We start from the raw sequence: 12,149 nt of genomic DNA on the forward strand, positions 1-12,149 counted from the left end.
TCCCAGCACCCAGAAATAAAACTTAATATTTCATGTGTATAATTCCAGCCTTTTTATCTCTCTGTGTATAAATGCTTTTCTTAAAATATGTGAAATCATAATTTTTGTAAACTTGTTTTACTTATTGATGTGTACACAATAATGCAGAACTTTCCCAGCTCATTAAATACTTACCTACCGTACAACTTAATGACTGCCCAGAATTGCACCTTGTGGATGGTGTAGCACCTTAGCCTTTCTTCTGTGATTGGACATTTAGGCTGTTTGCAGTTTTCTACCATTAGAAACAATGTTGTGATCTACATCCTTAAGGTTAAATCTTCATGCACAATCATGATGACTTCCCTTAAGATAAAGCCTTAGATGTAGAATTGCTGGGTAGGCAAAATGTTAAAGTATTTGATTTATATTGTCATAAATAAGTGTCATTTACAAAAATATGTTGTAAAAGAAAGCCTTATTTGAACAAGATGCTTTACCTGAAGGGATATTTAGGATCAGTTTCTTTATAATGATTCATCCCTCCTTAGAGACAGATTGCCATTACCAAATAGATGTCTTGCTTTGACACAATTAAAAGAAAAATATTGAAACTATATAAGTAGGTTATGCAAGAATTGTTTGCTAGTTTTTCATTTTTGTTTAACAGTGAAAGCAAAATAGTATACTAAAGAGATAACAAATGAAATAAACTTGCTACTAGTGGAGAATTGTGGTATTTATATTTTTCCTTCCCCCATTTGATACTGACTAAAATATATATTTTTATTAAGTATTATGATCATGTGCATATACTACCAACATCTTCACATACAATAAAGGAATAAGGGTAAACATTTTTTAAATGGGGAAAATATACCATAGTAGTTGTAATGTTGCAGAGTTGTGAATGTCTTGTCTATAGGAGTGAAAGAGTTAAAGATTGCCTTTGATTAGGCATCTCTAATATTCTGCTGAAACACCTCAGTCATATATATGTTTTTGCATTTCCAACTAGGTGAATGTGTTCCTTTGCTTCAAAACAACCTGAGCCTTCTCCTTGAGAAGCTAAATCCTTAGCAACAGGTTTTCTTTAGTTTTTCAAGTGAGGCTTCCTCTTGTGCTGCCACCTTCAAATAATTTTGACCATTATTTTCAGTTTCAGCTCCTTTCTAGGACTAATCCTTTGTTCCCATTTCATAGAAAGGTGCTAGATTGACACAGAAGGAACACAGATCACTCTAGGAAGGGTGAAAACAGGGCTTGCATGAGTGCTAAGTCGCTTCAGTTGTGTCCAGCTCTTTGTGACCCTATGAAATGTAGCCTGCCAGGTTCCTCTGTCCATGGGATTCTCCAGGCAAGAATACTGGAGTGGGTTTCCATGCCCTCCTCTAGGGGATCTTCCCAACTGACCCAGGGATTGAACCCACTTCTCTTATGTCTTGTGCATTAACAGGAGGGTTTTTCATGAGGGAAGCTAAGGGGCTTCCCTCAGAGCTCAGTTGGTAAAGAATCTACCTTCAATGCAGGAGATGCCGGTTCGATTCCTGGGTGTGGAGGATCTGCTGGAGAAGGGATAGGCTACCCACTCCAGTATTCTTGGGCTTCCCTTGTGGCTCAGCTGGTAAAGAATCCACCCGCAATGCAGGAGACCTGGGTTCGATCCCTGGATTGGGAAGAATCTGCCTGCAATGAGGGAGACCTGGGTTCGATCCTTGGGTTAGGAAGATTCCCTGGAGAAGGGAAAGGCTACCCACTCCAGTATTCTGGCCTGGAGAATTCCATGGACTATACAGTCCATGGGGTCACAAAGAGTCGGACACAACTGAGCAAATTTCACTTCACTCTTTACCACTACGGGCTTAGATAATGTTTAAATGAAAGGTCTGAACTTAAAAACGGAGAAGGCAATGGCACCCCATTTCAGTACTCTTGCCTGGAAAATCCCATGGACGGAGGAGCCTGGCAGGCTGCAGTCCATGGGGTAGAGAAGAGTCGGACAGGACTGAGCGACTTCACTTTCACTTTTCACTTTCATGCATTGGAGAAGGAAATGGCAACCCACTCCAGTGTTCTTGCCTGGAGAATCCCAGGGACGGAGGAGCCTGGTGGGCTGCCATCTATGGGGTCACACAGAGTCGGACATGACTGAAGTGACTTAGCAGCAGAACTTAAAAAAAGGAAAAAAGGTGTAAACTTTTAAGTAGAATGTGTGTTATCTGCAATTTTTTTTCATTATCTTCTAATAACAATCAATAAGTGGACCCTAGCAAACAAGACAGTTGATTCCTGGACTGTTTTTCAGTTGCTAAGTCCTGTCTGACTTTTTGCGACCCCAGGGACTGTAGCACGCCAGGATCCTCTGTCCCTCACTACTGGGAAGTAGTTAAATGTTTAGATATTGGAAAAACAACAAGACAAATCCATGAGTGTCTGACCTTTTCTTTCTTTCTTAGTCACAAGCACATTTTATACTGTGCTTACAGTGCTTAAGTTTTGTTTGAATATAACTTATGAGATCAGGATTGCAGAGACATCTGGCCCTTTCAATTCTGTATTGGTATTTTCTCTGATTATTTGTATTTTATCAACGTCATGAAATTTCCTTCAAAGAGAAATTCCTCATGCTGGAGTTGGTGGTTAATTGGTTATTGAATGAGAGATTGTTTTTCTTTTATGAAATTATTTTCTTCTGCTGCTGTCTGTTGTCTAGTTATGGACTTTCCTTTTCATTCCTACTATAATGTCATTCTTCTAAAGTTGAAAACAGCCCTACAAGAAACTTGAAGAGAATTCCAAGTGTTAAGAGTTCTTCTAACCTAGAGTGAATTTTGTAGCACCTTAGAATGGCATATTTTTACCTGGTCTGAATTAAGAAAGTATTTCTATGTCATAGTAGTATAAATTACTATGAGTGTTAAAGAAATACAGTTCTGGTACGAAATAAGATCATAATTTACATACAAGTCTGCCCCCCATCAAGGGACTACCCTCTTTGAGTTGATCTACTCTTAGTTGCACTCTGCGCTTTATTCCCTGTAAATGGAATCTGGTTCTCATCCTCACCCCTCCATCTGAAATTATCTATACAAACCAAAAGGACCTGTTTTTCTGGGCAACAGATTAGGCTTCATAATTTGAAAGAGGCTTTGTCATGGGTTTTTAATGAACAAAAATTGTATAGTTTTATAAAGTTTTCTTATGTATATATAAATGTATATAGCTTTATAAAGATTTTTCTTCTCACGGTTAACAAAAAAACTGAATATAAATTTCTTGAAGCTTAATGCAAAGGAAATCTGGTTTAAATTTAAACCAGGTTTAAATTTTTTAAGATTAGTTTTTAAAATAAATTGATTTATCACTAAAATACTTATATTTTTTAAAAATCCAGGTAGTATTTTTTTCTTCACTTTAGTATTTCATATACCTCTTGAGAAATTTTATAAGTAACAAAGAGTTCCTATTTGCCTTTCTTGATATCAAGGCTCTTCATGTAATATTTATTTTATGTATTTATAGCTATTCTCTGCTTAAACTCAACATATGAAAATATACATTTTAAAACAGAAGATGATTGCCAGTGTGGTGGGCTTTAAACCTGAATTACTTACAGAAAACTGAATTACCTTGTTTGTCACATACCACCCAGATACATAAGAAACAGCTGTGTACTGCATACATTGATTGACATAGTCTTATGCTTTAGTAGGCTTATATGATTAAAATGCTAGTGTATTTAAAATTATTGCTCTTTGTTTGTACAAACGTATAACAGCTCCTACTTTTCTTTTCTCTCTGACAGATATAAGCTTACCAAAGTCGGCAACAATATGCTACACAGCTGCCTTGCTCAAAGCAAGAGCTGTCTCTGACAAGTAAGTGGAGAGTGACCTGGTGGTACTAGGTGTCGGTCTGGACTGAAGGAGATGCGTTGTGTCTGAGGGTTTCTCTGGAAGTTTTCCTTAGTCTATGAGACCCCTGCTTATGAGCATGCATTTTCCAAAACCTGCTGATCTTTCCTTTCACTACTAGAAGGAGGGAATGCATATCCCCAGGAATTGTAATGGTGAATGGGTCCCTAAAGAGGGATTTGTATGAAATTCCATGCCTCTGAGGTGACTTTTTTCCTTTTTTTTTTTTTTTTCTTTTTTTGCCAGACCACAGATACCAAAAGGCCTGCTTGAGACTTACACAAAAATGCCTTCTTTGATTCTTTTTTTTTTTTTTTTTTTTTGGCGTATTCCTCTTCCTCCAGCAGTCCAGGATTGGGTAGTGGTCATAACAGAGATGTAATACAGTAAAAAGGGATGGTCATCCCCCATTCTTTATCTCAGCAATTCCAAACTGACTCCCCACCCAGGGTTCGTGAGTCACCATCTCAGTGGGACCTTGGCCCTTTTTATTCAGGCAGGTGACAATGGCATAGAGAATTTCCATAAACCAGGTGACTGGCAGGTGAAAGAGAACAGATGGCTTAACTGGTTTTGAGTTCATAAACGCTTACATGTCCCACTCCACTCCCTCTGGAGCATTGAAAAGCAGATACCAGGAAAAGAACACAGCCTCTGCTGTGTCAGACAGGTTTGCTGTTCAGTGTGTGTGCACTTCAAGACCGAAGTAATTTTCTTTCATTCTTTTTTATCCTGTAGATCGCCAGTACCTACTGCAACATCTTTTCTCCCTACACAGCGACTCCAGCTTGGGAGGGCAGGGCCAGGGTTGTCACAGCTTCCCCTGTGGTGTCTGCCTGCCAAGCACAGCTCTGGAGTTAGCCCTGGGTGTGAGGTGAGAAAGAGATTGCATGGTCTGGTTTTTTTCATTCACTCGGGCAGGTGTCTTGCCCGCAGTTTGGGCATGCACACGCCCCCTGCCGGAATAGCCCCCAGCAGGCTCGCCTGCTGCTGAAGCTGCAAGACTTAACCCTCCATCGCAGCACTGACATGGGGTTGGGAGCCTCCTTTAAAATTCTCCCCAGTTCTGTTTTTAACCAAGTGCGCTCTTCTGTAACCTAGTTTTCTCTTTTTCCTACACTGTCTGCCCTTGTCAGTCCTCCCCCCTCCCCTGACCTAAGCAGGTACCTCCTAGAAAACTTAGATTAGCTATTTAGACAGAGAGACTTGACAGCTGAATTGAATTCCTTCCACGATTAGACACAAGCACGCTTTCTGCTTCTGCTGGGGTTTTTGTTGGCCTCTGTCTGAAGGGTCTCTCAGAGGTCTGATGCAGTGGAGGTTTGGAGAGCTCATGGCTTTGGCTCGCTGTGGTTTTTCTGGGCCCTTGATGTGTGGATGCCTTTCCGGGTTAATGCCCAAGCAGTGGTCCCAACTGGATGGTGTTTGTCTTTCTGCTTTTCAGATTCTCTCCTGAGGCTGCATCTCGGCGGGGGCTGAGCACAGCAGAGATGAATGCGGTAGAGGCCATTCATAGAGCTGTGGAATTCAATCCTCACGTGCCAAAAGTGAGTCTGGAATCCCCGAAGGAGCTCGTTATGAGAGCAGAGAGTATGTGGTGACCACAATGTCATGTCTCGAATACACCCAGTTCTAAAAAGACTGAATTGCAACCAGTGAATTTTGGTTGAGGCCCTGCATAAGCTATGCTTATTAGCCTCATTTTTAAGCAAAAGCTACATTCAAGAGGCTTTGGGGCCCATTCTCGGGCTTCTTATAGTAAAGGTAAATTGATAGATCTAGCTTAGGCAGGCCAGGTCAGGAAGCCTGAAATTGGCAAAATATGGAGATCCCCAAGGATGTTGATGCATTTGATAGGAACTGCACATCAGTTATGGTCTTACTTAGCACCAACTCGAGAAATGAACCTTGCTGTGAAAAGCAATGGTAAAAAAAATTACTAATATGGAATTCTGTGTCTCCATAAGTGAAGTGAAGTAAAAGTCTTGCAGTTGTGTCAGACTCTTTGCAACCCCATGGACTATGCAGTCCATGGACTTCTCCAGGCCAGAATACTGGAGTGATAGCTTTTCCCTTCTCCAGGGGATCTTCCCAACCCAGGAATCAAACCCAGGTCTCCCACATTGCAGGCAGATTCTCTACCAGCTGAGCCACAAGGGAAGCCCAAGAATACTGGAGTGGGTAGCCTAACCCTTCTCAAAGCAGATCTTCCTGACCCAGGAATTGAACCAGGGTCTCTTGCATTGCAGGCTGAGTCTTTACCAACTGAGCTATCAGGAAAGCCCATAAGTAAATGATAATTAATCAGTATTGGCCAGCGAATAATGAGGAAAACCTCACAGTATGGAGGAGTATTCTTTTGACTTGTGAGTGCTATTTTAATAGGAAATATTTGTCTTATTAACTACAAGACTGATCAATTTATAAATATTCAATATTTCCCGTGTGTTTTTTATCAATTTGATTTTAAGGGAGTCAAATCATGGCAGAGGATATTTCTGTAATCTTTTATTCAGAAGGAGAGTGTGTGTTCATGAATTACCTGTCTTTGAGTACCTGCTCCATGATAAGTTTATTGCTGAGGGCCATTTCTGTTTCTGGATATTATAAAGCATGACCTCTAGGAAACCTCCTATAGTTCATATCAGGTACAAGACAGTTTTCTTGGCAGAATGTCTGATGAAAATTTCCGTTGGTGAAAAGTGATAAAATCAGGCTGTTTTCTTGTTTTGTTGCAGTACTGTAGCAAAAGGGTGGATTTGGGGTGTCTGTGTGTGTGCCTGTGTGATGACTTATGGAGTTACCTACTTTAATTTACTTTGTTGATCTCCAGAGTGACAGAAATAGGTGATCTCTATCATTCCTAAGGTTTTACTCAGATCATGGTCATCTTCTCACAAAACAGGAAATTGAAGAGGGGTGCACAGTGCCACATTTGCAGAAGGATATATTTATCCACTGTAGTTTCAGTGGATAATGAGCAGCGTAGTATTTGTAGACTTAGGTATTGTATATAGGGTGGTATAAAATATATATCTATTTAATATCTTTTCAGATAAGTTAAAAACATATTATCAAATTTAATTAAAATGTAAAATGAATCATGAAAATATTATCCTGAATTACAGTAAACTTAGGTCATCAATTAATATTTATTGAATGCCATTCTCTAACTACATAGCTATTTTATGAGCACACATAGGTCTCTTTTACAAACAGTATTGGGCAATTGAGTCCTAGATTCTGAAACAAAAACTTGGGTTCCAGTTCTGGCTCTGTCATTTACTAATCATGGGATCTTGAGTTTAGCATCTCTGAACTCAAAGTTTTCCCTTGTCTTCCAAGTGAAGATAAAAATATAAGCCTCTCCTATGTTCTGTGATAAAGATCAAGTGAGATAATATATTTGAAGTTCTTTGAAAGTACTTGAGCGCACCATGTTTGTAAATCATTAAAATTATTGATATTTGGCTTGTTGGCAGCTCTTCAAGTATGGGACCTGAGTCTTAACTTTTTCGGTTATACCAGCCTAAGCCTGTCATCCTGAGACACAAGCTAGAAAACTGCAGCAATCCTTGGAACAATGCTTGTTGATTAGACATTTTAACTGAAGCTGTCATTTAATTCTAGATAATGGTCTTAAATGGTTGAGCCTTCAGAAGAGTAGTAAGAGCCCTAAGAAATAGTTTAAAGCTGCCATGGAAGAATTTGACTCAGTCAATTAGTATTCTAGTTGTAAAATAGAAGTCTTATAAAAGTGGAAATAACTAGAACAAGTTGAGAATATTTGATTTCACTCTAGCTTCCAGTGATTAAACCAATAGGTCATAGGAATAAAATGATTCTCCACCACTTTGCTTTATTGATGATTGTGCTGAGGAGAAAACTTGTTTCCAGATCCTCCTCATTATTGACATTTCTATGGGGGAAAAGCCCCATGAATCACTGACCTCATATGTGCAGAGTTAATCACATACCTCTGGTTCAGTTCAGTTTAGTCGCTCAGTCATGTCCAACTCTTTGCGACCCCATGAATCGCAGCACGCCAGGCCTCCCTGTCCATCACCAACTCCCAGAGTTCACCCAAACTCATGTGCATCTAGTTGGTCATACCATCCAGCCATCTCATCCTCTGTTGTCCCCTTCTCCTCCTGCCCCCAATCCCTCCCAGCATCAGGGTCTTTTCCAATGAGTCAACTCTTCGCATGAGGTGGCCAAAGTACTGGAGTTTCAGCCTCAGCATCAGTCCTTCCAATGAACCTCTGGTACATGTGTACATATGCAGACTGCTAGTAATATCTTTTATACATGTTCTGTTTGTTGGGACTGCTTCCTAACGTGTGCACACATGCACGTGTGTGTGTGTATGTATATGGGTGCCTTTTCGGGCAGAGAATAGCCTTAATTCTAAGAGACATCAATGGAGGATATAAACACTTAAGATTCTTTCAGTAAGAAGGGACTTTAAATGTCATGTGGGACACCTCCAAGATTTTAAGCTTAAATCTCTCATAATGATACTATTAAAGTTATGTTTATTATTGGTGTCTGTTAATGTTTACTATGTGGCAAGCACAGTGCTAACTGAACCACATATGCCATCTTATTTATTTTTCATAACAACACTGTGATACTGTTATCCCTGCTACATAGAAAAGGGCACTACAGGTTTGGAGAGGTTAAGTAATCTGCTGTTGGTTACACCATTAAGTAAATGACAGAGCCTAAACTGAGTCTGGGTTATCCAGCTCTTAAACATCTCCCTCCACTGTCCCCCAGATCCCGCCAGGTGGCAGACCAGCCTAGGCAGGAACCTAGAAATGATGGCAGCCACATCCCCTCCCAAGGCACTTGATTCCTGTGGACAATCCAGATTTCTTCAGGGTGTTACCGTGTCTTACTTACTTCCATAGTTTCTTTTCCTCTTTCACAAGAAGTTTTCAGTGGCCTACCCCCGGAATTTTCAGTATACACATGCTGTTTTACCCAATTATAGCCTGCTTGGAAGGAGAAAAAATACCAACTATGGTAACTGTGAATTGCCTTCCATAAATTTATAGTTTAGTTCCAACCCCAGTAAGAATAGTTAATATTTCAATGTCCAATGATAAATATTAGTTATTTACTCCAGGAGGGTTATTCCTGGGAACTCTCTTCACCTGCAAACATAAAGAATAGAGAGTATTCCTCCTAACCACACCACAGGACTGAGAAATAAATAACAATAGTACAAAGTTGTGGATTTTTGTTCTGAAGGAGAGCCTCAAAGTTGTTTGATTCCAAACATGATTTCTAAAGCTTTAGATTGCAGCAAAGTATAAGGAGGAAGCACCCCATAGACTCATGCTGCTGCTGCTGAGTGACTTCAGTCGTGTCCAACTCTATGCGACCCCATAGACGGCAGCCCACCAGGATGCCCCGTCCCTGGGATTCTCCAGGCAAGAATACTGGAGTGGGTTGCCATTTCCTTCTCCAATGCATGAAAGTGAAAAGTGAAAGTCAAGTCGCTCAGTCGTGTCCGACCCTCAGCGACCCATGGACTGCAGCCCACCAGGCTCCTCTGTCCATGGGATTCTCCAGGCAAGAGTCCTGGAGTCGGGTGCCACCGCCTTCTCCGCCATAGACTCATACTGCCATCAAATTGTGTTACTCCCTTCCCGAGGAAGTGCAGCTGTGTCTCCAGCCCTACAGAAGGTGTCAACTCCTTGGATAGTTCTTCAGGACTGCTTATGATCTAATCCAACTTGTCTTTTTATTTTTTCCTAGTTTCTTCCAACAGGCCATCCTCCTCACCCTTCACCCCCACCGTTGCAAGTCACTGCTGGGAAGCGTGTACCTCCCCATCCCAGAATCATTCTTCCCCTCTGGTCTCTCACTACACCACACTGATTATGTACCTACTGGTCACCTCTTTTGAGTTTGATGAGGGGTCTTAGGATCTTAATCATGCTGGTGATTTTCAAGACCTGGGTACACAGTTCAAAAAGACAAAGCTTTTAACCATTGGAGGAGTTTCCCATTCAATGTGCTTAAAATAGGAGTTTTGAATTTAAGGAGAGTTTCTCCATTTTTTAAAGAAAATTTCACTCACGTTGTTCTGTCGCTCAGTTGTGTCCGACTCTGCAACCCCATGGACTACAGCATGCCAGGTTTCACTGTCCTTCACCATGTAATGCTGGACCAATGAAGGGCCAGCTTGGTTCTATATTTTGTATCGTTACATTGTATTGCTATCTATTGTTTAATGGATTTTTAGCTTCAGTTTTTTTCTTCTGCTTTCCCTACACATGTGCTTTTGCACCTGCTCTGCTCTTGCTCAGCCTGACAAGGAGGGGTACATTTCTATCAGAGATCTTTACACAGATCTAAGTTAATGAGTTTATGTGCTCTTAGTATGCCACACCTCCATCTCAAGGCTCTCCCTGTGAAGAGACACATTTTTGGTTTGGAGGATGTTGCATTCACTCCTTCAGGGTGCTAAAGATAAATTTTACTTTGACAAATGTCCAAAAAATGACTAAATTATTGGTTTGTTACAAGCTGCATTAGATATGGTTTTTCCCTCCATACTACTGCTGCTGCTAAGTCGCTTCAGTCGTGTCCGACTCTGTGCGACCCCATAGACGGCAGCCCACCAGGCTCCCCCGTTCCTGGGATTCTCCAGGCAAGAACAGTGGGGTGGGTTGCCATTTCCTTCTCCAATGCATGAAAGGGAAAAGTGAAAGTGAAGTCGCTCATTCTCATCCGACTTGTAGCGACCCCATGGACTGCAGCCTACCAGGCTCCTCTGCCCATGGGATTTTCCAGGCAAGAGTACTGGAGTGGGGTGCCATTGCCTTCTTTGTTTCCCTCCATAGTGGTATTATAATTATATATATATATATAATATATATATATATATATTTGAGAAAAGAGTAAAGAAATCATTCATAATCCCTTCATATCTAGTCACGGTGGTGGTGGTTTAGTCACTAAGTCGTGTCTGACTCTTGCGACCCCGTGGCTTGTAGCCCACTAGGCTCTTCTCTGCTCATGGGATTCTCCAGGCAAGAATACTAAAGTGGGTTGACATTTCTTTCTCCAGGGGATCTTCCCAACCCAAGGATCGAACCCACGTCTCCTGCATTGTAGGTAGATTCTTTACCAACTGAGCCACCAGGGAAGCCCCCATATCTAGAAGGAGTAAGTGAAGTGAAGTCGCTCAGTCATGTCCAACTCTTTGAGACCCCATGGACTACAGCCTTCCAGGCTCCTCTGTCCATGGGATTTTCCAGGCAAGAGTACTGGAGTGGGTTGCCATTTCCTTCTCCAGGGGATCTTCCCAACTCAGGGATTGAACCTGGGTCTCCCACATGGCAGGCGGATGCTTTACCCTCTAAGCCACCAGGGAAGCCAAAAATATTTATTTGAGCTGCTTTTTGGCGGGGGTGGGGGTGGGGGTTGGTCGGCAAGAACACTGGAGTGGGTTGCCATTCCCTTCTCCAGGAGATCTTTCCAACCCAGGGATTGAACCTGGGTCTCCCGCATTGTAGGCAAATGCTTTACCATCTGAGCCACCAGGAAAGTCACCGGAAGGAGTAAATATATCCCTAATTCCCAACCATATATTCCAACTGAACAGTCCATGTTAATTTTCAAAAATATGAATATGCTGTGTGACTGTGATTCCTAAGTATTAAAAAAAATGCATAGAAAAAAGGCAGGAAGAAAATAGTCTTGAATATAATCTTATGGTTGGGAATCGGGGTATGTTTACTCCTTCTTGGGGAGGATCATCAGATTTTCAGAGTTCTTTGACCTTGAAATTGTTATCCTCTAGCTTCACAGTAAAGTCCAAGTCTTTAGCCATGTACTTTCAAAAATTTAAAAATATTTTCTGGATGATTTACTTCCTTTTTCATTATAAAAAGTATATAACATAAAATTTACCCTCTTAACAAATTTTTAAGTGTAAGCATAGTGTTGTTAACTATAAGCCCATTGTAGTACTGCAGATCTCTAGAATCTTCTTCTTCCTGACTGAAACTGTATGCCAACTGAACAGCAACTCAGCATTTCTCTTTCCCCCCAGGTCCTGGTAATCATTCTACTTCTGCTTCTATGCATTTTACTACTTTAGCTACCTCATACAGGTGGAATCATGTATTATTTGTCCTTCTGTGACTAGTTTATCTCACTTTGCATGACGTCCTCCAAGTTCATCCATTTTGTTGCACAAAGCAGAATTTCCTGCCTTTTTAAGACTGAAAATATTCC

At 41.0% G+C, this 12,149-nt stretch overlaps 1 protein-coding gene across 47 annotated transcripts in view; it reads left to right on the forward strand.

Moving 5' to 3' along the window:
* ST7 (suppression of tumorigenicity 7) overlaps nucleotides 1-12,149 on the forward strand; it is a 268,221-nt gene that overhangs the window by 221,328 nt on the left and 34,744 nt on the right. For 32 of the 47 annotated variants that reach the window (XM_086396760.1, XM_086396775.1, XM_086396761.1 and 29 more), the window contains 2 exons: nucleotides 3,785-3,857; nucleotides 5,338-5,440. In XM_086396760.1, coding sequence (XP_086252886.1) covers nucleotides 3,785-3,857; nucleotides 5,338-5,440 — 176 coding nt within the window. Of the gene's footprint in view, nucleotides 1-3,784; nucleotides 3,858-4,631; nucleotides 4,768-5,337; nucleotides 5,441-12,149 lie in introns of all 47 variants that reach the window. The other 15 variants (XR_015162618.1, XR_015162622.1, XR_015162623.1 and 12 more) reach the window with 1 other exon arrangement.

Source organism: Bos grunniens, chromosome 4 (assembly GCF_055505025.1).
Source record: "Bos grunniens cultivar Pamir isolate PY7600 chromosome 4, Bosgru_T2T1.0, whole genome shotgun sequence".
Taxonomy (NCBI): domain Eukaryota; kingdom Metazoa; phylum Chordata; class Mammalia; order Artiodactyla; family Bovidae; genus Bos; species Bos grunniens.